General features: G+C 39.3%; 1 protein-coding gene across 2 annotated transcripts in view; it reads right to left on the reverse strand.

The window, feature by feature from the left end:
- Positions 1–7,579: 7,579 nt before the first annotated feature.
- The window catches only part of loxl1 (lysyl oxidase-like 1), a 130,800-nt gene continuing 111,210 nt past the window's right edge, over positions 7,580–27,169 (reverse strand). For both annotated transcript variants that reach the window (XM_038701349.1, XM_038701348.1), the window contains exons 2-7: positions 25,393–25,501; positions 24,241–24,378; positions 16,655–16,811; positions 16,245–16,340; positions 15,773–15,888; positions 7,580–10,603 (exon numbers count right to left, since the gene is read on the reverse strand). In XM_038701349.1, the coding sequence (XP_038557277.1) occupies positions 10,597–10,603; positions 15,773–15,888; positions 16,245–16,340; positions 16,655–16,811; positions 24,241–24,378; positions 25,393–25,436 (558 nt within the window). In that variant the 5' untranslated portion in view covers positions 25,437–25,501 and the 3' untranslated portion in view covers positions 7,580–10,596. The remainder of the gene's footprint in view (positions 10,604–15,772; positions 15,889–16,244; positions 16,341–16,654; positions 16,812–24,240; positions 24,379–25,392; positions 25,502–27,169) is intronic.

A 27,169-nucleotide genomic window follows, 5' to 3' on the forward strand; every position in this document is an offset into this window, starting at 1 on the left:
TTTGGACCACTCAGCAGCAGTCCAGTCCTTTTTGTCTTTAGCCCAGGCGAGACGCTTCTGACGCTGTGTGTTGTTCAAGAGTGGCTTGACACAAGGAATGCGACAGCTGAAACCCATGTCTAGCATACGTCTGTGCGTGGTGGTTCTTGAAGCACTGACTCCAGCTGCAGGCCACTCTTTGTGAATCTCCCCCATATTTTTTAATAGGTTTTGTTTCACAATCCTCTCCAGGGTGCGGTTATCCCTATTGCTTATACACTTTTTCCTACCACATCTTTTCCTTCCCTTCGCCTCTCTATTAATGTGCTTGGACACAGAGCTCTGTGAACAGCCAGTCTCTTTAGCAATGACCTTTTGTGTCTTGCCCTCCTTGTGCAAGGTGTCAATGGTCGTCTTTTGGACAGCTGTCAAGTCAGTAGTCTTCCCCATGATTGTGTAGCCTACAGAACTAGTGTGAGAGACCATTTAAAGGCCTTTGCAGGTGTTTTGAGTTAATTAGCTGATTAGATTGTGGCACCAGGTGTCTTCAATATTGAACCTTTTCACAATATTCTAATTTTCGGAGATACTGATTTTGGGGTTTTCATTAGTTGTCAGTTATAATCATCAAAATTAAAAGGAATGGACACTTGAAATATATCAGTCTGTGGAATGAATGTATACATTATACAGGTTTCACTTTTTGAATGGAATTACTGAAATAAATCAACTTTTTGATGATATTCTAATTATATGACCAGCACATGTAAACATATTGATTGTAGCAGCTTTAAGTCATCTATTTAAGACAATGTATATATGTATTCATTTTGTGAATGTGAATCTTAATAGCACCTTTGAAAGACAACTTTTCCTCATTATCAGTCATACCAACAGGAGAGAACAGAGAGGTTGGAGGAAGGAAGGAGGAGGCGAGGTTCACATAAAGGGCACTGTATGATCTAAAGTTGACGGAGCACAGAGGGTCTTTTTGTTTTATTTCCCAGGAGAGATGGAGATACAGTGCCCTTTCATGCTGTTAAACACACACACACACACACACAGTCATGAAGTCATGCACACACACAGACATGGAATTATGCTTTGTATTACACACAAATACATGTACACATGAAGCTGGGGTTCCCCCCACCCAACATGTCTCCTATAAAAATGTTCTCTGAGGTCACAGACCCACTCAGACATCCTTTGGGTAAAATGTAACAGAGTTGAGATGAAGAAAAAAGGCTAGGTAGGAAGGGCTCTCTCCTAAACATGTTGATTCCTTTCAGGTTGATTCAGCAGCCATTTTGCCACTCACAGACTTTCATTTTTTTTGGTCTAGGGGAGACAGTTGAATAAGATTAATAATGAGCACATGACAAGAATCCAAAACAAATGTTTAGATTGAGTTTACCAATTGGCCTAAAGAAACAGACTGGAATCAAAGTCTGGGAGTAAGTCATTTACCTCTGCCTCTGTGAATGTGCATCTGCAGCCTGAGGTTTTGTAAACTGAGCAGTTAATGATCAAGTTAGTTCAAAATTGAAGAAAGTAAAAAGGATTAAAAAAAATAATGCAAAATCCATTTGCATCTCTGTAAAGTGGTTGTTGGAAATTATGGCCCTTAAAGCTGGTGATCCCAAAAAAACTCCTCTGCCTTTGTGGGATGACTGATCACACTGCAACATGTCATTAGTAGCATAACAGGTAGCATAACAACAGCAACAAAAAAAGAATTTCACTGAGATCATCGAAAGTTTGCTGTGACTGTTGAAAAAAATTAATTTGGTAGCTTCGTACTTACTAGAAAGTGAATATGTATTGTATATTTCCCACAATGTCAAACTATTCCTTTACTGACTTCTGACAGTGTCCAGCTTTTGAAATATAACAAGGGTACAGCTGGGACTGCAACTTTGTTGTATTTCCAAAGACTTCTATATTTGTGTTGACACAGACTCAATCAAATACAAAAATCAGCAGCTCCCAAAAGCTATTGGCATCATGCAGCAGAAATTCCCACCCTAGATCAACTTTACATTTGCATAATGAGAGGAATAAGAGCATCCAGCCAGCTACTTAGGAGGGGTCACCCAGCTGTCTGGAGCAGGGCCATGTTAGTCAGCTACAGCGAGGGAGTGCTGCTGCCACCAGCCTGTGAAATCACCGCTCTGATGATGGGAGTCGTCCCCCTGACAGCACAGGAAACGGTGACAATGGAGGTTGGAGAATGAGTCTAGTGAAATATGAGCCTGTCAGAGGGGAGAGAGGCTGAGCACAGTGGTGCAGGGCCGTCGCTCCCCGTGGCTGACTTCATCATTGACACTCCCTGTGGAGGCAGTGGAGGGGTGTGTGAGTGGGGAGTGGGAGTGGGGGTTTTGCAGGGACCGTCTTCCCTCCACACGATCTCCTCATTTGTTCCAATTGCCTAGGACTATAAACATGAATATCCCAACTTCAATTTCTGTCTTTCAAGGAAGTAAAGCCTTAATGAGAATTTATTGCCCTGTTGTTGTAACCGTGTGGACTCATAGGGATGCTGGAGGAATTGCCCATTTGCATACTCTTTAAAATTGATGAGTGGGGAAAGTGGGGGAACTAAGTTGTAAGAAAGAGGACTTTTTTTGCTGTCGACACCAAATACAAGCCAGATGTTTCAGTGATGAGGCAGGCGGTATTTAAACTGTCAGGCAGTGCACTCGAGTGTGTCTTGTGTCTATGACACAAGCTGCTTCTTTGTCTCGTATAACGCCCATCACTTTCGATGTGGAGTGTTAACACAAGAAGTGAATTGTTTGTTAACTCAGATATATATAGTTGGAGTCAGCTCTGCATAAAGTGTGCGGGAGATGAGCTATTATCAAAACAAATGAGCCAGCAAGTGCAGCTCCATGTAAATCAGAACACTGTTTCCCCCTTGCTATTCAAATGTCTTCAGCCTTTCACTATCTCTCAGCCAGTGGTTTCTCTTCTGCCTCTATTCTTCCTTTACAAAGCCAGCCTTTCCTCTTACCTTTCCCATGCAGCAATGTGTTTATCCCTTCGGAAATGAAGATTTCTTCACATCTTTATTCATTTAATTAGGTCACAAAGCAAAGCCAGAAGATGAATTACCTGTGGCCTTGATATTGTGCCACAGAATTTCTACACAGTAGGCTTTGCAGAAATTAGACCTCAAGTCTGGAGGTGGGCTTTTTGGAAATGTCGGCTCACAGGCTAGTCCCTATTCTTTCTTTCCACTAAATTCAATTATCCTCACATAAACCTGCTGGAGTGAAGAATGGAGGTCTCAAGTCACGTCTTTTAGCCCTGTCTCATTGTAAGCCAGCTGGTCAAATTAGGGTGGTTTTGGGGAGTACTTTGAGTCTTTGTCAATAGTTGGTCTTTTTACTTATCCGGGGGAAAGTCTAACAAATGTACATGAAAACTTTGGAACAGAGAGAGGGTGTTTGTAAGTTGAGCAGTCTGCTCTAGAAGGACTTATGTTTTTAAGAGTGCAAATTACCATCAAAATACAAAACTGCCTGAGAGATAGTCCAAACTATTAAATAAAGATGTATGTATTCAGTAAAAGCTTAATTAAACTCTTGCACATGCAACATGCAGATTATAGAGGCAAAGCGCCCAGAAAAAAGTCTGATTAAACACAAGTAATTATTATAATTTTAGCACAAACAATCCCTCATGACGTGACCTCTCCATGAACTAATATACACACTGTGGCTAAAATGGGACAGGGGTGGGGAGGGTGTACTTGGTGCAAGCAAATTACTGAAGCTGAATGTTGTCACCTTGTCATTAGTGTCACCTCAAACTTATGATTATGTGTTGCATGAGTGAAATAAATGTCAGATCAACTTAACTATCTGCACAGGGGAGGAAAGAAAGGAAAGAAGGTAGCAGAAGATAGGAGCACAGAATGTCATTTTGTAGTAAGGTTTTCTGTAGTGAAGCAAACCAAACAGGAGAATTGGACATGTTTGTTTTATTTATTCACTTAATTTGTTATATTCAATTAATTATTTGGTGTTTATTATAATTTCACAACTTGCCTAGGGTTCCACTTAGACTGCAGTGTGATCATGGCTTAGCAAAGATGTGATGGATGTTGGAGGGGCATGGCACACACTCAGTAGATGATGATAGGTCAAAGTTGTCATCACAGGCATACAAGCATAACAGCCTCCACAATCTGCCTGTATTCATCACAGATCCCCAGGGTTCCACCTCTTTCAGCTTCAAAGCTGTGCAGGCAGTGCAGCTGTAATGGCCCACTGTCAACCTGCTTCACTGGTAATGCCAGAAATTCAAGCCAAAGGCCATTCACAATATCCAGATCTCATTTGGTCATGACTGACAACTTCAAACCCAGAAAAGGGTGTTTCCTCCTGTTTTTCCATTTTCAGCATCAGCAGCATTACACCCACGGCTTCCGTTCCCGCGGGGGTTTTGTGTATTCAATGACGTCTCACCACTGAGAATGCTGGAAGATCTAATCAGTCCTGCTTCACTTCACTTCATCCGTTTCCTAAATTAGGTCGCAAGCTTGCAGCTGCAAAACGCTTGTTGCTTTACATAGGTTTGCTGGTAGAGTAAATGTGACTTGTTGTTTGTCTTGGGGATTTTTATAGTCCTCCCAACAGATCTTCTGCTTATTGTTGATCAGACATAACATTTTGATGCTGAGTATTTACATTTTGCTCTTACGATATTGCAACCTCATCTGTGTGCAGTCTAGAGTAGTTCTTTTCTCAGGTTTCTACTACACTATAGCCATCATGGTCTTTGATCAGGTACCAGCATGTTTGCAGAGTTCCCACACTGAAGGAGTAGGGCCCTGCAACATTAAAGTGGAATTCCAACATGCCTGCTGCTTCAGATATAGTCAGAAAATGTATTATTAAGAAGGGAGTTTCAAGATATTTCATGCTGCTTGAATTCCGTTGGGATGGTCTATAATGTTTTACGCCACATGTGTATCTTACCTTGGTTTTACCCTTGGATCAGTAGGAGCACATCCTGTTAGCTGAGCAGTATCATCTGACACACAATCTGACAAGCTGTTCTGACCAATTATACAAACACGTCCTCCTGCTACATGCTACATGTTGTGCTAATGTGTCCCTGTTCTAGTTTCTTACCCTATGTTGGCATTGTGCATCATGTACAGTATATTCCATCTCACAGTGATACAGTATGTGTCTGCTGGATTTGCTTCTGTACACCCCTTGGGGTATTTTAACATGCCTCATTCAGAATCTTGCTCTGTTTGGATTCACTTGGGAAACACCATGTAGCATATTTTTGATAAATACTATTGAATATGCATTTGTTGCAAGACATGGACCGAAATCATCTACAAAACTCAAATACCTTCACAGCCATTGCAGATGGTGCTGTTGGGAATGTGCTGCAATATGTGTTTTTCATTACCAATAACAAGCACATGAAGCTAGTGCTGTAAAAGAGGGTCGTTTTGGACATTGTGCATAACTGCAAATACCCCACAGAAAAATATAATATATTAATATATTAATTTAAGATACTTAACCAGCATCACAACACATATGAGCAAAAACAGAGGCATGCAAATGAAAAATGGATATATAAAAAAGTTTGTCCATTCTATTTGGAAAAATAATACCTAAGTAAAATAATTCATTGCATCATTTGGCTTCTCTCTCCCTCATTAGGAGTTTCCCATGAGTCTCTCTCTCTCTCACTTCCACACACACACACACACACACACACACACACAAAAAATATACACAGACACACGCAAACACATTAACATAAACACATACGGTCAAAGTGCCAGCACGTACTGCACTTTCACAAAACAACATTATGTGGCACAGGGAGCTGGAATGGGGTGATTTTGTGTGAACAGCCTGAACAAACAGCCCATACCAAGAGGAAGTCCCATCAGGTCAGGGTTTTGTTAGGACAGACCAAATATGAGAGTCGGACCAGCGTATCAAAACAACCACATAATGGATTCTCATTCTTCTAGGGGACAGGAAATACTTCTACAAGGAAAGTCTATGCAATTCCAAATCCCATATTTCAAAGCTGAAACTGAATGTTATCAGTTTAATATCTACACTGCACAATCAAATGCAATTAAATACAATAAACAAATATTGTTGTGAAGCTTTTCATGTCTAGTTTTTGTCAAGATCTTGTCAGAGAACAGATTTACCTTCATTGCCAGCTTTCAGGCGGTAGGTAAAACAGTCTCACCACAAGGTCCATTAGTAACTGCTCCGGAGCTTTTAATCAGATCACATGATCTTCCTCAGCAGATTAAGTTTACCCAATTAACAAGAAATCAGAAGTTCAAATTTAGATTTTTTGAACATATTGATTTGTATTGATACATACATGTGTTGTTACATGTTACCTTAAAAGCTGAGATTAAAAGTGCTTATTAATTTTATCATATTCTCATCTCATCTATTTAGTATAAGAATAATAAATAAAAATGTGACTTGCTCACATATGTTATTTTATTTGAAAGTTAACAACAAATCCTGACAACTTTCAACTGTTAACCTGCCTCTTTTCTGATTGACTGTGCACCTGTGTGTTTTTTATGTGCGTCTTTGCATGCTGTTTTCTTTCCTTTCGTTCCTTCTATCTTGTTCTTCAGAGACTGAATCGAGTTTTTGGGAGATGAATCCATATGTTTTATTGGATTGATGTACATTACTTTGTTAGAGCTTCATTGTTGTTCACACATTTTCTGTTAAAATTGATTACAGATTAAATTTAACTTGACAATGTGGTGCACCACTGCTAAATCCTTTCCTGTCATTGTAACTATTTGGTTATGAGAAATTCCCAACAATGTTGGCGGACTGAAAACAAACCTGAAGAAGTAAATGAATCACTTCCTTTCCAGATAAAATAAAGATTATTTTTTGTTTAGTTCTATATTTAGATTTGATATCATTATAAGCTCCTCTCTCACTGTTGCAACATGGTGTTGTGTTCCATGCAATGACTCCTCATGCATAATATGATTGGTCTCTGCTGCTGAAAGTCAGATGACATGTCAAATATTGGTGGCAACAAAAAAACATTCTGAAGAGAGTAAACTTGTAGAAATGAATGGGTCTCTGGCTGTGTGGTGACAGTATGTGACAATGATGGAAATATGATCCAATCAGATTATTTTTCAGGATGTCTGCACACATCTCGACGTGTCAGATTGCGGAAACTCAACAACATGAAAACTAGTGTGACTGATTCATTTATGCACAGCACCAGTACCACCACCCAGACATTGCTGTTTGGTGTTTGCAGGCATTTTATATGCAGTGTGTATTTTTCTGGATTTGTAAAGGTCAGATTTCCATACCCGCCTGAATCATCATGACAAAACTACATATAGAACCCAGAAAAATGCCTTAATGCATTAAACATATTACACCTAATATTTTTACCTAATCTTATGATGATTTTAGTAATTTGTCATAACTTTCACGCATGTATTTGGATATGTAAACCTGCAGATGTCGGTCCATATGAAGCATAGTGAGCCACTGCTGTCAGAGTGGGGTTATATCATTCATATTCCATTTCGTGCACAAAGCAGACGTGTAAATGTATTTATTGTATATGACATTTTTGACAGTGTTTTCACTGTTAGAAAAATACAGATTTCATCACCACATGTCAAAGATGCTGTATAACTGTCACCTACTCTTGTACTGAATGTCAGCGTCACACGCTGTTGCATCTTTTCAGTGAGTGTACAGTATGATCATGAGCTACCAAAGTAAATAAATGCAGATCAAAACAACTGGCAACTTACAGTAAAATATGAAAGACATGTGTACTATGGGCAATAGAGTAGACTAGAAGACCGAAGACTAGGCCTATTCTGCATTATAACTAGGGGTGTGACGAGACACTTAGCCCACAAGATCGAGAAGAGACAAGATTTTAACACTGAATGTTGAATTCTATGAAAATTTAAACACTTTATTTCCTGCATTTTGATGAATTTTTCTGCACCAGTTTATGGTGATTTTTTGTTTTATATATATAAAGAGAAACACAAAATTCAGGAGGCAGGTGACAATTCAAAATTAACTGTAACAGAATATCACAGAATAATATAAGTCAGTGCAGCTCTTCTGTGTCATTCTGTGGTGCTGTCAGATCTGTTTCTCCTGTAGATCAACTTTAATATCACCCCTGCTGATTCATGATTTAGTATTCCCTCCTCTAGTAATCTCTGAATGTGACTGTGGCACCTTTTCACCATAATGATGTATTATTCAATTTGATTTAGTTGTAAACTCCTGGACTTTAATAGCTCCTGTGTTTCAGCAGCTTTTCTGCTCATGGTCAAACCTTTCTGCACATTCAGAATCTTCTCACAAATCTGTGTTCTCTGACTTGTCCAGAGAAAACGCAGAATATTACCAGACTAACGTCATCATTTAATGAGAAGTCTACCTGCCCGATACTCTGCTGTGCATTACGTTTGATCCGACGCAGTTTGGGATTGCATGTTGCATGTGAAACTGAAACTAAATGAAACACTTTTGATCAGGCACAAATCTCACCGCAAATCCATGCGATAACTTCCAGTGCAGCTCACAGTCCTGAACAGAGCAAGGCTCCGCTTCAGTTTTTAGAAGTTTATGTTGCAAAACTCTAGCAGCTACGTTACCACTTGTCACAGCTGTCTGGACTCACAGTGTGGTTGATTACTATCAGGGCGTACGCCGGTGTGGCATCAGCTGGGCGGAGTTGATTTTCTCCGTGAGTCTTATCAGTTATACATTTGTATTTCACTGTGTGAGAAAATTAATGTGTGGCCTGACAGCATTTGAAAAATGTCATTTGCTTGAGTCTCGCGAGACAGCTTTTTACCTGACAAGAATTCTCGTCACAATTTAATCTCACAAGATCTCGTCACACCCCTAATTATAACCATTCTATTAAAAAAACATGGGGTGGCTTTTATTATAAAGCTGTCACAGCAAACACAAAATTTTTGTTCAGTTAGCGTTAACTACATTCGTTCATCAATATTCGGTTTACAAAACAAGACAACAACTGCAGATCACTTTTAAATTTAACAAGAAGGCCCAGTCACAGTGAGATGTTGATTAACAACCATTCTGCTAACACAGCTTGTTAAGTTGCACTGTAAACAGATACACCAGTTGCTCGTATTCTGTATTTTTGCTAACAATCTTGCTGCTCAAGGAGTGTTTGATGTAGTATGAAACTGCACTTGCTGTCACCAGTAACCACAGATGTCGCCATACCAGTCCAAACTGATCTTGATTATATGAAGTATTTTGGAATTTCAAAAGTCATTGTTTGTATTCCACATTGTGTATTCTGGCCACAGTGAACCATGCAGGGATTTCTAATAAAAAGCCAACAACAGCTCGATCAATTGGAGAGGTAGGTAGAGACAGCTCTCTGATGCTCTGCATTGTAATACTAAGTCTGTAGCAGTAGTGTTTTTTTTTCAACAACACATTTGAACTATTTATAGAAGTTCACTGAATTTCACAAATTACAGTAACAAGCCAAACTGAATAAACAAAGTACAATCAGTTACAACAATATAATCTCCATCATTAAAGTCATGCATCAGTGGGATATTTGTATATACACTCTTCAAAAGGTATAGATGACCTATGTTTCATCTGACCAGACCAAGAGACGCCAAGACAGTAAACATACAGCTTAGATACTGTGAGTCTTGTTTTTTGCAAAGCACCCTTTTCTGCCAGTTGAGCTCCCTGTTTTACTGAATAAAGATAAGGACAAATGTGGACACGACACAAATGTGCAAGAATTTAGAGGAGTACTAGGAGTAGCGCAGGGTACTGACAGTCAGTCTTTATGTTGACTTATAATTTGATGGAGTTGACTAATGACCTGCCGACTTCCTCTTGCTGTTAACACAACATTAAACAGGATGTGCCCCAAAATCACAGTTTCCCAGCCTGACCCACTGAGGCAGTGAAGGGAAAAACAAAACAAAAACTAGTTCTTCTGACTCACTGGGCATGTATGTCTGTCCCCACACTGCATGGATGGATGCACCTGGGTAGACTTTGTCCCCTAATTTTATTTTTTGGATTGTAGCTGAACCCTTACTTGTCTGGATCCACTCATTTCATTCCCAGCATCGTTTCACACTTCAGTTATAATTCAAACAGAGCCCCTCTGCCGGGGGTGTGCATAAATGTTTGTGTGCAGATACAGTAAACACCTCTTTTGAAAGTCAATGATGTGTCCTAACATTAACCAAACCAGACTAGCAGAGTTGCAATATGAGAAATATAGTTAATAGGACAATTTTATAGTGTAGATTGCAGGGATGTGAACTGTGTACCAACCTGCAATACACATAATGTAACAGTGTGTTTGTGTGTGTGTGCATGTCTACTTTAAACCCCCAAATTGTTTTCAGTGCCAGAGGAACCCTTGTTTGCCATGGGCCCAGCATACCAAGACAGCACAAAATAGTTGAGAAACAACAGTAACAATGAACCAACAACAAATGGATTCCGTTCACATTTCAATGGAATAGCAATCAGGGTCACTCTAGCGTGGCAGCATTCCAGTGCCTGATCAAGACCTGTAAAATAAACAGACAATAAATAACACTTTTGTTAGAGGAACTGTAATACTCCAGACAGACTCCAGAAAATTTTCAAAACAATATGAGATACTGCACATGAATGAATCATTTGTCCAAAGTTCAAACTAAATAACTGCAGATATAAAGTTATTCACTATTTTGACCCCATGAATTACAAAACTGTATATTTTATTTACATCCTGGCAGCTATCAATAAATCAAATGCAAATGCACAAAAATGAAAAGATTCCGGTATCTGTGGCTGTCGCAGGACCGTAATAAGCAATCATGCAGAGAGTGAGACGGCTTTTTCTGATGTACACTTTTCTGGCAGAATGATTAAACTAAGCATGATAGCCATCTTAATCATAATGGCCCTCATAATAATATTCCTGGTCAAATATTTCTCCAATACAAGTAAAAGTTGTTCAGTGAATAAAGATTATATTAAGTCACAACCAAACAAAATGTTGTGCATGAAGTGCACTATTGTCACTAATACAAATATTTTGCTGTGACTGACTTCTACTGTACTGTCCATCTCACAGGTCTCCAGTGGAGACAGGTGAGAAAAGAAGTCCTTATTCAACTTCTGTAGCAATTGATTGAAATAATTATTCGCCTTCTTTGGTTGAAGAAGATTAATCCAGCTGCACTAAAAGGCCTTTCACAGGCTGCAGAGGCAGGCGGGGCTGTGTTTAGCTTAATAAACAGTTAGGAGACAGCTCGGTTAGAAGTCAATATCAATATCGGGCATGCATCCAGTTGTTTGCCCATGTTCTGTGTGTGTACATGCTTCGTATTAGAAAAGTAAACGTCTTCATTAGAAGCGCTTGAGGAGATGTCAGCAGGCTGCAGCAGAGGCTCATCGTGAGTGCAGCTCTCATAGCCCCCTCTCCTTGATCTTTGAGGATTTCCAAAATAGGCAAATTTACAACTTTAAATAATTTCTAGGTCCTGATTTCAGGATAAGGTAGAAAAAAGCCTGCTTCTTTTTTTCTAGCTTTTTTCTTTACTGGCTGATGTGACAACTGTAGCAAAATGATTTCTAGCTGGCTAATAAAGCTAATGGTAGCTTTGTGTCATCTCTGGTTTACTTTTTAATGTTTCAAACTGACTTGTTTTAAAACGAGAATCTGGTAAAGGGGGTTGATGATCCATGTGGAAGACATGTGACTCTACATACTGAAAGCAGCATTGTTCTTGTGTTGCAGTGTAGAGCCATTAGGCCTAATGTTATAATTACGATAAGTAAAAAGGTAAGATCAGACTATTTTCATTCGAACATAACTCGGGTTGGCTGGTTTGCTTACAGTTCAGCTAACATTAGAGCTGATGAACACACTGTTTAATAAATTCTTTAAACGTTTCTGCTTGTGTTTTTGGAAAAGATTAAATGAAGTGTTGCACTAACAGCCCCATCTGCATGCTTCAGTGTGTGGAGAAATCCAAAGATTGACAGACCTGCCACACCGAGTCATGGGCGTCGACTGGGCTGGGAATTCAGGGATGTACCTCCGACAAATTTTTCTTTAACCCTGAATAATTATCTGTGAATAATGTTTAGGGTTACTATGACACAGGTTTCTCCAGGTTATGTTAGGGTAAGTTGCTAAGCTATAGTAAGCCAAAAGTGACAGCCTGTGACTCTCTAAAACAGTAGGTCAGACTCTATCACTCCTCTCTGTTAGGTCGACTGACTGACACAGTTGTCTCGATAAGGATGCACTCTGTGATCTCATTTCCTAGGTAACCCAAGGCCGAGGTTATCTTTATTTTGTTTCATTACAGACAGACTGACTGTCTCTGCTTGCATGTGATCTCCAGATCCCGACGTAACTTATGTAATGCAATGAGTCTTGCTTCCAGCAGGATGGCTACACATATTTAGGCCAGTAAAAAAAGTTATTTATTTATACTGTTTTTTAAAAACGGGCCAACGATCGGCCCATAAAGCATGGACAGCGGCCTATGGGGTGATTTTCTATACTGACACTGGGTCGGCCCAATCACATCTCTTACTAGTCCTCACCCCCTCTGTTCCTTGCTTTATGCCCCCCCCACCCCCACCCCAAAAGAAATTCTTCAGACGGAGGCCACCAAATGCGCGAAAACAACCGATATGTTTGCTACCGGGGCTGCAGTAGCTTCAACATCAGCTTCAGTACCCTGCATAGAGCAGGCACAGGCACTTGAAGGAGTAAAGAAGAGCTGTGGTCGCTGACAGGCAGAGGAGGAGGCTGTATTAGCGAGTGACAGGGCTGAGTGAGAGAGAGAGCAGGAGGAGAGTGGAGGTGAAGCGTAAGCATGAGTAGCTCAACCTGTAGGGAGGGAGGGTCATTTACACTGGGGATGGGGACATGTAGGATACCCAGTAGGTAGCCTAGCCGAATGTAACTCAACAACAACATAAAAAATATTTTCCATATTAGGCTAATATGCAAAAATCCTCATCACGCAGCCTGTCTTGCAGCTCATCAAAGAGCGGAGACCACTCGCAATACTATTGCTACATTTTGTTTGAAGTTCATGTAACGTGACCCCCTGCCGTTACTGCCTGCCTGAGAGTGAGTGAGTGAGTGAGTGAGAGAGTGAGAGAGCATTGCTCACAGCTTCAGGGCTTGTCAGCAACTACTAATTTGTCCCGAGCAAATTGTAATCAAAGATTAGTAGATTGTTAAAATATAATGATTTCATTGTCATTATATCTTGTAATATTATATCTCAAATTATTATTGTGCAAATGTCAAGAGAACACACATATGTGGGAGAGATTTTTAATGTGCAGAAAGTTCTGAACATGAGCAGAAAAGCTGCTGAAACATTGGAGCTATTAAGGTGCATGGGTTTATAACTGAACTAAAATGAATTAATTTATCGTTGAGGTGAAAAGGTGCAATGTGCACATTTAAAGGCTTTAGGTTACTTCAGTCATGCCTGCATGTGTGTTGACTCAGCAGGGATGAAATAAAATGAGAAACAGGAGAAACATATTTGAAAGCAATACAGATGCCTGAGAGCCTTACAGCACTATATTACACTCTATTTTTATTTTTTGAATTGTCACCTGAATTTTGTGTTTCCTTTTATATAAATAAAGACATTTCTTCAATGAATTGGTGCAGAACAATTCACCAGAATGCAGAAAATGTGTTTAAAAGTGTTTAAAGCCCAAATTTTCAGGGGGAGGACCCCCCAGACCCCTCTCTTAAATTAAAAAAATAATTATTATTATTATCAGTAGTAATGATACAAATCATAATAAATGTATTTATATGACCAATGACTTTTAATAATTTAAATGTAGCTTAATGATTTATAGGGTTCAGTTTGACAAATGGCATAACAAGGTAGCAGTTTTTGAGGGTTGATACATATTGATAATTAAGTGTTTAATGTTTAAAATCTTCTATTTCGTCAATAAATTGTTTTTCCCAAATACTAAGCCTATTAAAATATATTGTTGTCTTGTTGTCATGGCCCCACTATTGTGCAGTGTCAAGTCTCATGCTAGTTTTGTCAAACCCCTAATCTAAGCCCTTATAAGCAAGGATGGTGTATTGGTGAAGGATGTCCGACCGATTTGGTGGGCCGTCTGGGCCAAAAATGCCAGGGCCGATTTTTTGACCCAGTCCAGCCCTGACTGATGGGGTTACTATGCCAAATGCCAGTTAGCTCAGTCAGTCAGTGTGAGAAAAATTTGAAAAAGGGTTGAAACTAAAGCAGTGGCACGAACATCATGTCATGCTGAGCCAGGAAAACAAAATGTGTAAATATGTATTTTAGGGTAAGTTAACAAGGCAATTAAGCTCGTCTTAGTTGAAAGAGAGAAATTTGAATTCAGAAGGTGTTCGCATTGTTCTGTTTAATAAGAAAAATAAGTATGAATAGCTCCTTTCTTTCGCTCACACTTCATCTCTGCTCTGCATGTGTGCTGCTGGTGCATACTGACATTTTTACTGGGGAACTCCTAAAAACACCCCTGTGCCTAATTACTTTTGCTGATTGGACATGCGCTATTGAAGGAAGGGTTTTAGTCAAGAAACTGCTAACTTCCTGGGCTGCTGAGACCTTTAGTGTAATTACTTTTTCTATTTCTGTTGTAAAATGACAACTTAATTGAATGACTGAAAATTATGTCATTACAATAACAATGTCTTTGTTTTGTGATGAGCACACAATACATCCAAAACTATCATATCTATTTCATCCTTATTTTATTTGAAACCAATATTTACAAACAAGATACACTTTTATTAACATGAGTGCTATTTTGTTCAAAATTCAAATGTATCTAATTTGGTAATTATGATAATTTGTTTGTAATTTGTTATTTATTAGAGGACTCATTTTTAACTTTACCCTCATACCACATTGGGCAGAAAATGTTCAAATGTAGCCACATTAGTGTGGACATAATTACATACATTAACATGATGTAAGTAGATTTAGTCATTATTAAATGAAGAAAATGTTCAAATATGCGACTTTAATGATGGAAATAATGCTTGTGGCATGTGCTAATGTATTTTTTGGCATCAGTACAATTATATCCAGCTTTCATTAACTCTGCAAATGCTTTGGCAAACATACTTTTAAGTTTATGTTTCACTGTACTGTACTAGTGAAACTAAGGGAGACCGGCTAGAGCACTTGAACTTAATGATGCTTTGCTCATGTATATCCACTCTCTATATAATGTCTTTTCAAGAGGATATGATAGTAATTCTGAGTGCAATAATACACTTCCTAATAGCACTATTTAAAAGTTCAACACTCCTTCATCTCCCTTTGAGGGAAAATATGAAAGTTTCAGAGGCTATTAATCTTAACTGGAGAATGAGAACATCATTCATTATATCATCAAATATTTCAGCCAGGAACCCATTAAGTCCACTAAGTAATTCAAAACACTGTGGGGCTCTTCATAAAAGTGCATTTAGCTGCCACCCTGTCATGTGGTTCAGTGTAAATCAGTGGTGGAAACATGACACAACCCCTGATTTACAGTTTGCCTTTTAGCTCCCATAGTACAAAAGGACAAGATCTGAAGATTGCCCAGCAGATTTTGAGAACATCGCATATAAAAGTAACATTCTCCCAGTAAATTATTAATTATGAATTACCACTAATGTAATAAAAGTGTGTACAATCTGTCTTACTTACTGTGCTATCTTGCAGTTGGTGGTTTTAACAAACCGTCCTGTGTAGTGTATATTACACCTGACCACATTGTTGGTAAAGTCGGATTCCAGCACCAAGAATTTGGGATTAACCTGGAGCTGAGAGACAAAGGACAGAAGGCATATCACAATTTAACAAAATCACAACAACTAATGGGCCAAATTACGCTTCAGTAATGTATTTGGGATAAATAACACTGAACACAATCTTGCATGGATCTTTTGTGTGCAGCCATACTGACCAAATAAAATATGCATGAAAAACAGACAATAAGATGGATGGGAAACCAGTGGCACTGATCCATGAACTACTGGATCCTAAAAAACTCCAAATAACTCAAAACCTAACCGATTTGTTTCCACCTCATTTTGTTTCCATCTGTCTTCCATCATATGTGACCTTTTACTGTTCACAGACTGTGTCCGTGCCCACTAGTATCTCACTTGTCTCGTACCTTTAGGATGTACTGTCCAGGGTGGATGTCTGTGATATCGATCCACTGGCAGTCTATATCAGCATTGTATGTGTCGTAGCAGCCTGGGCTCAGACCCTGAAGAGGGGAGGACAGATACTCATAAGGAATAAGTCAAAAACAGTTGCAATTTTAAGTCAATAGTCAAAAAATATAAAGAATAAACACGAGGAGGCCAATGAAAATCCAGCTGTTAATGCAAAAACCAGCAAAAAAAGTTATGAATCTGTCACATACAATCCATCATAAAAATATACATTAATCTATAATAGCATAACTGCAGTGGATGGATACTGGCTTAGTAGTAAAGAATGTAGTGAGGTATTGTGGGTGACCAACAAATTAAGTTGAAAATCATTTGTCATATTTCCATGTTTCACATTCTGTGTTACCTGAGTGTGAGCTGTGCAAGCATAGCGCTTCAGGTGACCAAAGTCACAGGTGGTGTCCTCCAGACAGAAGCTAGCCTTGTGTCCCTCTGCCACTTTACGCCCAGTGTTGACCTCCAGTAAATCATAATGGCTGAACTCATCCATACTGTGGTAGTGCCTGTTGGGACAAGTAAAACTGTTCATGTAGTCAAAAGTGAAACAAACATCTTAGTTAAGGTGTGCAATCAAAGAGTTTACATTCATTCTAATAGTTAAGTGCAAACTATTGTCAGTGTACTGAGTTTAAGCTGCCACTGTAATAACCTTGCCATTTTGTTCAAATTTACCAAGTTAGAGTGTAACTGTGACAAATAGTGAATTTATAGACTGTGCATTCAACCCATTGACCTCATCTATTTGCATTGTTGTAATTGATGTTGCACCTTGACTGAACACATCATAAAGTATCAAAGGACAATGGATACTAATTAATGGCATCAATAAAGTATTGCTGGAGCACAACATTAACACCTTAATGATGTATGAATGCTGTTAATTAGCTTGTATCAGTCTGCAAGATCAGAGGTGTGAGCGTGTATGTGCACAGAGGGGGGTGTATGTGTGCGTGTGTGTGAGTGAACTTGTGTGTGTATCACAGTATGTGTGTATGTGTGTTCTGGTCCTGGTGTGTTTGTGTTTGTTTGCACAGCTTTAGCAGCTTAGAAAAGCCTGGATGCACATGACCACTGATCATCTCAACTGAACCGGAACATGAAGTGACTCTCATTGAGTGACTCTGTCAATGAGCTGGTCCATTTGGAATCATCCGCAATGTTAACTGCTATATGTCTCACTATATGACCTCTCCCAAATGTCAAAGTGACATACAAGCCTGCTGTGCACGTAATTGTGACACATGCTAACAAGAGAATATCGGCACGGAGTAGGATACGATGTTAATGGAAAGCTCTAATAATTGTCCTAAACTCTGAGGTTTTTTTGTAAATATACATAATAATCATAAATGGTAAAATACCACAACTGCACATTTAAAGCTGAAAGTAGCTACAACAATATAAGAATACATAAAAACGGATTTATTCATGTTCATTGTGTTTCTCTGCAAGCTGTTGTGTACATGTCAGAAAGCCTGTTTAAAAAGCCAAAGGTGAACTGTGTTGGTCACAAAGTGCAGAAGACAACATATAGCTATAAAATACTTTCCAGACATGACATCATTTGTTACAGGCACAGCGAATACTGTCTGTCAGCAGCAAGCATTTTGGTCTGTATGGCTAAGATAGCAAAGTTCCTACAGTGTGTGCAATTCGAACAACGTACACAAAATGTGTTAGCCACAGGAGCTTAGTAGTGTTCTAGTCAAGACCGCTCAAACCGAGACCAAGTCAAGACCAAGACCAGAGTTTATGGAGACTGAGACAAGACCAAGACTTTTAGGGGCTGAGACCTGAGACCACATTACATGACACACAATAAAATGTGGAACGAGATCATAGGTACTTCTGAAATTGATCTGAAAGATCCAGCTTCCCGTTAAAACCCCCACATACAAACACTAAGCACTGAAATCAACGCCATCGCCAACGCCGGGAGGGGTGACAGTCGTTAACGGTAACAACACATTTTAATTGGGGTTATTGGTTCCATTTAAAGCAATACGTTTTACATCCAATCAAAGTTAGGATGTTAAATAAATCAGACAATTCAAAAGCAATTTAATGATCTTCCCAAAATTATGGTCTTGAAATAAAATCCCGTGTCCTCTGTGTCTGAGACCGAGACAAGACGGAGGACAAATGCGGTCGAGTCTGAGACGACACCAAGACCATCAATAAGTGGTCTACAACACTAGAGCTTAGCACTAAACCCTACCTTTGTGAAGCTCAGAGAGGTGTTTATCTAACTCTACTGCTATTGCATTGTATTGTATCATTTTTTGATAATATGTTGTTCAACCCATACAGACAAAATATGTAATGTTGGAGTCTTCACGTATGGCTATATGACAAATATTATTAATAGTACAATTCACTACCACCACAAACTACAGTACAACCTCCAAATTAAACACAGAGTTGAAACAGCTTTTACACAATCTCAGCAAAAGCTGAACATGATAAGCCTTAGAAAGTGTATCTAATTAACTGGAACTCATTGTAGATAGTAACATACATTATCTCAGTGGTATGAACAGCTGCCAAATGTCCACTATTTTACACTATAAACATGCTATTTGGACATATATTCGATAAAATTTCCCCAAATAAGAAAAAACATTTCCAGTTACTAATTAGGAAGTCATAAAAAATGTGGGCATTTGTATGGACCCGGATACATGTTTCAGTCAGTGTACAGTGAAGTCATATGGGATAGTCTGTACATCTTAGTTTAGTTAGTAACTTATTTTCATCTACAGGAAAGCAACTGTTTCTGCAATTTTGGGGGAAAACTATTATGTTCGATAGTTCCTATTGATACAATCACACAAAGATGATCAAAACTATTCCTAACGTCCTGAGGTATAAATGGTTTCAATCCATCACACTAATGATTAGATTACTAAGCAAAACCTTTGTAAACTCTTGATCCCAATAGCTTCACTGGATACACAAATGGCCGACAATTGGGTGGGACACCCAATTGAAATGATACATTACAGGATTTAAATACATCCTCTCGCAGTTATAAGTATTTACTTCCATTATCATTTTATTTTTAAATAACTCCATACAGTATACTTAAGCAGTTATGGCTTTAGTTGTTGTAGCAGGTGATGTAAGCCCTGGATCTCAGTCAAACAAACTCAGACTATATAAATATTGCCCTTTTGCCTTATTTCATGGCCCATGTTTCAACATAGCAACGGCTTTTACTGGAACAGTCATTAAAGATTGAAGGATGACTTGGAAGTAAAAGTGGGTTCTTTCCACTGATGGAGCAAGTGACCATTCAAGGACTCATTCTTTCCATAGGAGAGGCAACCATTAATGAGTTTTCTCTCAGGTAGAAACCGGTCTATTATTATCTTAGGCTGAACACTAGCTTAATCTTACTGTGGGCATAAATTCCTCTACTCTCTTTGTTAACATGCAAATATACGTAGCCGTGTTTGTTCATAGTCTTATTTTACGTGGTGCAGAGGGGCACAAATGTGTGAGTGTATATATTCACTGATGTGTATAAACCAGGGTGGGAACTGCTGGAGGGCCTGAAAGGTTGAAGCACTGTCTTTGTTTGTGGAATTGGCATTCATTGCAGTGGCCATCTTGAGATGATTATCTACTGCATATGTGTATGTGAAATAAAAAGAAAGAGTGCAGTAAGTGGAGAAAGGTGGGAGGCGCTGGACTATGAGGTGCCTGGAAGGGTCCCCTGCCTCCTTGGATTCCTGGATCCCCTCACTGACTATGTCAACTATAGAGAATGTAGTTTTGGAAGGACACATAGAAGATTTAACAAGAATAACGTGTAATCGTAATATACAAAACATTCCAATCCTTCTTCATAGTCATGAGTCATTTTCCACTTGTATTGCAACAAACAAGACTTTGAGGGTTTCTCAGATCACAGCTTGGGTAAAACACAGAGAAGTACAGTAGGTTCTTTGAGAACTATTTAGCAATGGGCCACATTTGCCTTCCACAAAGTGCGAGCAGGATATAAAGACGTCCAAGCACCTGCACAAATCGCAGCCATAATCTGTGACCACAAAGGTCATAGTTTGCAAGCTGCACCGTAAGTGACTGAGACAAATAAAGCACAAGTTAAAGAACTCTTATATTAACTTTAGCACTTTCAAAAATAAAAGTTCTAACCCAATAAGAAGAGCATTTTAATTACTTACACTTGTTACCCCACACTGACTGGTTTAAAAAATTCTACATGGAATTATGTGTCCTCATTTGTTTAAAAAACATTAAGAATTCCAACATTTTCACAGCCCATAATACTCAAGAGGATGCTGGTTCCTTCCCTTCTTCTAATACTACAGTGAGAAAGGTAGAGGTAAATGTAATGAAAAGCAAAACTGTCATCTACACAGCTTACTCCACAGAAATGTAGGGCAGGAAAGTTTATTGTGAGAATCTGGGCTAGTCTAGAATCTGGGGCCTAAAGAGATTTCTTTGTTAAAAAACACTCAGTCCCAGTAACCCATATCCATGCCATCATGCTTTAGCAGATGTGTGATCTGGTGTCACAGATTGACACGAAAAATGGATTGATTTGTCATTCTGATCACACAGCCAGTGGAATGATTGCCTTGGCTTTCTGCCTCCTGGGAACCACTGTGTAAATGCAGACTGATGTCAGACAGCAACAACACTGACAATCTCCTAACAGCCAGTCAACATTCCTCTAAGATGAGGATAGTAAAGCAGAGCCTTGCACGTGTCAGTGGGGGGAATTGCTGAATTTGAGATAAAAGCCAGCCTAAATGGAATATAATATCATAAAACAATGACGATATACCCAAAATCACCTCATCAGCAGTCCCCTAGAGATATCTAGCCTGATCCTTGACGGGCTTGCTAAAATCAATTAAAATCTGTCCAATGAAAAAGACAATTAGAAAACTGCTTGCTAAAGTGATCAGATCCCCATACTTACACACCATTATTTTTCATGCAATGTGGAGTTTTTAATGTATTGTCCTGTTCTATTTCACACAGGATTGGCTTTCTATTGATCAAGATAGGTTTGACCCTATTCTCCTATTTAGACCAGGAAACTGAAATATATGTGTACTCTCGTGGCCAACCAAGGCAAGTCTTATCTTTTCTTGCAATATGACCATGTAGGGCACAATAACGATTTTATAGGGCACCCAGTCTGTATTCATTGTGTTGTATTGTGTGCCACTTAAACATAGTGAACATGGACTCCACAACTGTTGCTGAGCAGCAAAAGTGTGCTGGTACAGCAAACTTTCACAACCTGAAAAACCACCATGAAACCTCGCATTTAAATGGCAGTGCCAAGGTCATGCCCACGAGGTGGAGCATCGCCAGAAAATTGCTGTAATGCAGGACTACGCCAAAAATTATTTACCACTTAAGCATGAACAAATTGATGTGAATCAGTAAAGGGATTCATGATTTCCTCTAGTACATTACATTTAGCTGACGCTTTTATCCAAAGCGACTTACAATTGCTATTTTCTGTCAGAGGTCACATGCCTGGAGCAACTAGGGGTGTCTTGCTCAGGGACACATTGGTGGGTGTCATAGTAGTGAGTTGAACCTGGGTCTCTCACACCAAAGGCATGGGTCTTATCCACTGCGCCATCACCACCCCGTAGTAGTTTGAACTAAAAAGTGAACTGCACTTTCCTATCCAGCTGGTAGTCATCTAGCCACTATCTTTATGCCAATAAAGTATTTTAGTTGTAGCATGGCTAAATTAGCTATGAATTTTAATAAGTTTTAATAAAGAGAATTAATACCCAGTTATGAATTTTAATATTCAAAAAATATCAAAAATCCATAAAAGCTCTCGTTAAAAAGGGCACCACCGGAGTTGTTATAATCCTAGAGTCTCCGGACCTCTAGGTAGCTTTTAATAATTATACAATTATTACTAGTGATCAGTTAGTTAATAATCGCTAAATTATCTTAAGTCAATCAGTCAGTCTCATATCTAAAGGGTCAATTCTCTTGGCAGGGATGTGGAAATGGGCAACACACACAGTTTCCTGATTACAGTGAATTTTATTAATAACTAAAGTTAACTAAAGCGATATAAACGGGTGGTTAAATACAAGAAAAATAAACAATGGTTGAACAATGAGAAATGGAGGTTCGATTGTGGGAAGCATTTGACTCATATGGCAGAGGAGAACTAATGAAAGTAAGCTATGAGTTTAGGAGTTAAAAGGGAAATATTAACATTACCGGACATCCCTGACCACAGAGTGTTTGTTAGGTCTTACGGCTTGTCGACGGCCTGCTTTGGCCCGTTGCACGGGTCCCACGCTAGCTGCCCGATCCTGGCTTTTTGCTAGGGATTCTCCAGGGTTCTCCGTGTCTGAAGACAACGCCGTCCTCCATCTGGCAATTCAGCTGTTTTCAGGTTTCCTTCGTTGCCGCTGGCGAGACCACGTGGCTTGGTCTGACTTCGGTGAAGTTGGCTCGACGAACAAGTTTAAAATGGAACTTGGTCGTTTCTGAATTAGTCCAGTGTAACTTAACGGACTGATAACTTTAACAAAACAAAAGAAAAAAAGAAAATAAAACAAACTGAGGGGCAGATCAATGTCGCGGCACTTTGCGTGTGTAGCTTCAAGCAAAGAAAGGCCTGTTGTGCTGGTCGAACTCTTAGGCGTTGCCTGGAGAGGCACGCCGGACGCGTGCCGAAGCGTCCAGAGAGCAGAGCGGAAGACCAGGGCACGAGGGGAAGAGCAGAGCAGAGAGAGAGCGAACGACGTCGCGTGTCGCTCTTTTGTTGTCTGGGGCATGGTTCCCCAGAGGGCGTTTCCGGTTTCCCGAGGGACTGCCTTTCTAAACTTAATGTCTAAAAGAAAAGAAATCTATTTGCGCGTATTATAATCAAATATTTTCCACAATCAAACCTCAATGGTCAAACAGTTGTACCGTTCTAAGTTAAGCATTTGGTAACAGGAAACAATTGTCACATTATTGGTCAGGATAAGTGGGTGACATTTATATATTAACGGCATTTCCGATAATGGTGTGTAATACTTATTTTGTCCACTTGGGGGAGCTCAGGATACATGAGGAAAGCTTAGAATAACCCAAAACAATCTTTCCTTAGGAAATGGGGAGTTCAACCTTAAATTCAAGCTGGATAATTACCTTTTGTCCCTTTTGTCAGTTTAACAGTCAGGCACCGCGTTATCAGCTTCGGAATCAAAAAGGCGCCAGTTTTACGATCAACTGCCCAGGCATAGCACTTAAAGAAAGCAACTTTCCACCCCCTTTCTGTTGGGGTCTCTTTAGCAGTCTGTTGAAGTTGATCTTTAACCACCCTGCTCCTCTCTGGGAGAGGAAAAAAGGAATTTGGAGTAGCTCCAAATTTATTTGACATAAAATGCACAAATTCACACAGTTGTCCCACTACATAGTGTTGTTGGTTTTGGGTTTGAGTGTGGTGACTTTTGTTGGATTGTGGATTATTGACAGTAGACCTTTTGGATTCGTTTGCCTTATGGACTGCTTACCTGGTTTAGATTTTTAGCCTGCCTCACAATCCTGTATGGTTGTGTACCATGTTTATTTATCACCTACTCTGGTGTTCTCTCATCCCGATTGGCCCAGATAATGAAAATCATCATCAACCATGGTTCAACACATTACTTAAATATTATTGAATAATATTTTTTACAAATCCCCTGTTAACCACAGCTAGATCAGGATTTTTACAACTTTTAGAATGTGCTAATCAAACTAGCAACCAGATATGCCCATTTTACAATAATGCAATAATAAATAAATACACTGTAAGAATAAAATCAGATTGACATAAAAATGCTTGATAACTAGCACCCTGGTTACCGCAACAGCTGCCATTGTAGCCTGAAAAGTACAACTAACTGATTGGGTAAAATGTGTTTTGCATTAAATACTTACTGATGACAGCTATGCCACTCCCAGGTATGACGTGGCCTGTTAGGCATAAAGTCGGCGGTCCCCTTGTTCTTCACCCTCTGTGGAAATCGCAGCAGGACCCTTACATCATAGTCGGTGGTCTCAGGGCCATAGGCAGTGCTGAATGGTGGACACATTATACATTAAGACAGGGAAAAAATTAGGGAAAATGCACCACAAAAAGTGGCCACAAAAAGCATGTCTGTTTCTCATAACTAAGACAGGAAAGAAAAAAAAGATCAAGACTGGAAAAGCTTGGAGGCAGGAGCATATCTACTGAATAATTCATTCTACAGATTACAACCATCTTTCCAAATACACAGTTTCATCATGGGGAGAGGGAACATTCTGTTGCACGATTCACTTTTTTTGTGGAAAAAAAAAGGAGCCACAACCTCGAGTTCACAATACCACTTAAGATCTAAGCCATTTGTCTTGTGGCTGTTGTTGACATTGGAGTGTATGGCAAATTACAACAGCCCATCTGTCGGTGATTGCTGCAAACTCAGACAGGATATGAAAGGGCTTTGAGGGATGGCTGTGCTTGTCATAGGAAGAGGGCAAATACAACAGCAATGGGGACAGCACACCTCCATCATTTCAATAGTGTCCTTAGTGCAAAGGCAGTCAAAGGACTCCAGCTAGGGTTGCAGGGAATGCTATCCACCAATACAGAGAAATTAACATAATGAAAGCCTGTATCCCCAAAGGTTACTAGGATTTAGTTCACTCCTGTTGTGCTGTTGATCTATTTTTTTAGTATTTCTTTCAGATGTTGTTGCGCAGAACTGGTATAATCCTGAAGGCTATGTTAGAATTGTGGATGGTTCACATTCTGGTCGATGCTACCCAAAGGTGTAGCTGGTTATAGAGAATGTCATGTCAAAAATCATTAATAGAAATTAGCATTTTGTTGTTAATGCATAATCTAAAGCAGGGTACAACCTGGACTGTAGCCCATTAGAAGCTTTGTCACGAACATAAAAAAACATTAACATGAAAACAGAACCCGTAGGGGCAAGAACACATTTGATAGTTTTACATTAGAATGAACCCACTGAAAAAGTAAAGAAATAGATGAATAAATAAATAAACACATCCCAGTAAAGTACATCCAGGATTATGACGGTTTACCTTGACAGACATTTTTCTTCAGCAGCACAGCGGAGAGAATACATGTGGGCTCTCTGGATGTATGTGGAAGCCTGGACATAGTTGGGATCAGGAACCAGGTCAGGCAAACCTGAAATGATAGAAAGACTGCTCAGCCTCTATTATCATTCAGCCACTGTAAATATCACAAAACCGTGTTCCAAGAAATAAATAAAGTTCTCACAGAACACACAAATCTGCTTGAGTATTTACTTTCTGGATTAGTCAAAGGGAGATTTTAGACTCAAACATAATAATACTGCACACTATATTTAAACAATGCTGACAAACCTTTCAGCACTTTCTCTTTCTTTATAATTTTATTTAGTAATACAAATGTCAGTGATGGTAATCTGTGAAAGGTTTGGTCTCTTTTATTTCCCACCCCTCCAAACACTGCCAATGAACACCAGAGAAATTGAAAAACTTGCATATTTGCATATTTGTCATCAATTTCTTATTACCTGGCATTTATGGTGGTGCTGATGGACGATATGATGGGCAACAATGCAGCAACAGGGCCCACTGTTCAAGACTGGGTCTGAGCCATTGGCCTCTAATTATGTGCATTCCAGATTATTATCATGGTTTTCTAATGAGACACGGGGTGAGTTTGGGAGAGCATGATGGTTACATTTTGGCCTCTAGTGTGCAAAATCCCATAACCTAAGAAACCTATTCACACTTAGATATATAGCTTCCAGTGCTGAATAACCTCTCACCCAATACATCTTGTTATTAGGGAAACATTTTTATACCAATAATTTCTTGTCTTCTTGGATATCAATCAATCAATCAATCAATCAATCAATCAAAATGTATTTATAAAGCACTTTAACAGCAATCACGAAGTTGCACAAAGTGCTGTACAGAGATTAAAAAAGCAAACATCAATTTACAGGTTATCACATACATATAATGTATACACTTAAAACACTAACAAATGAGTTCCTCCAAATGTCATTCTCAAAGGTCAAAAGCCAGATGGAAGAGATGGTTTTTAAGACAAGTTTTAAAATCAGACAGTGAGGAAGCCTGTCTGAATGTAAGAGGAAGAGCATTCCACAATTTCGGAGCTGCCACTGCAAAAGCTTGCGATGGGTTTTAGGCACTCTCAGGAGAAGTTTGTCAACTGACCTGAGCGAACGGGTGGGTGTATAAGGATGAAGCAGCTCACATAAGTAAGGGGGGGCAAGGCCATTCAAGGTTTTAAAAGTCAGAAAAAGAAGTTTAAAATCAATCCTAAATTGAATGGGTATCCAATGGAGTGAGCGTAGAACTGGGGAGATGTGTTCATATTTATGTGTTCCCGTTAGAAGACGAGTTGCAGCGTTTTGTACCATCTGGAGACAGGCGAGAGACGATCCATTCATCCCAACGAAAAGTGCATTGCAGTAATCTAGTCTAGCAGTCACAAAGGCGTGTATAACGGTCTCAGAATTCTGCTTAGACAGAATCGGTTTCAACTTAGCCAGCTGTCTCAGTTGAAAGAAACTAGATTTAACCACTAACCCAACATGTTTATCCAGTTTCATATCGACATCAATTTTGACTCCTAGGTCAGTGATGGTTGGCGTGACATACTGAGCTGAGAGCCTAGATCGAGGTGGGGCAAACAATGGTCTGAGAGTGTCATCTTTACTCAAAGGTACATAGATCTGGCTGTCATCTGCATAACAATGGAAAGAGATGCCATGTTTCCTAAGTATTGAGCCAAGTGGGAGGAGATGAAGGGAAAAGAGAAGAGGGCATAGAATTG

This window comes from Micropterus salmoides, unplaced genomic scaffold, assembly GCF_014851395.1.
Source record: "Micropterus salmoides isolate LMB-PRFRI ecotype aquatic unplaced genomic scaffold, ASM1485139v1 Ms_hic_scaffold_6, whole genome shotgun sequence".
Classification (NCBI taxonomy): domain Eukaryota; kingdom Metazoa; phylum Chordata; class Actinopteri; order Centrarchiformes; family Centrarchidae; genus Micropterus; species Micropterus salmoides.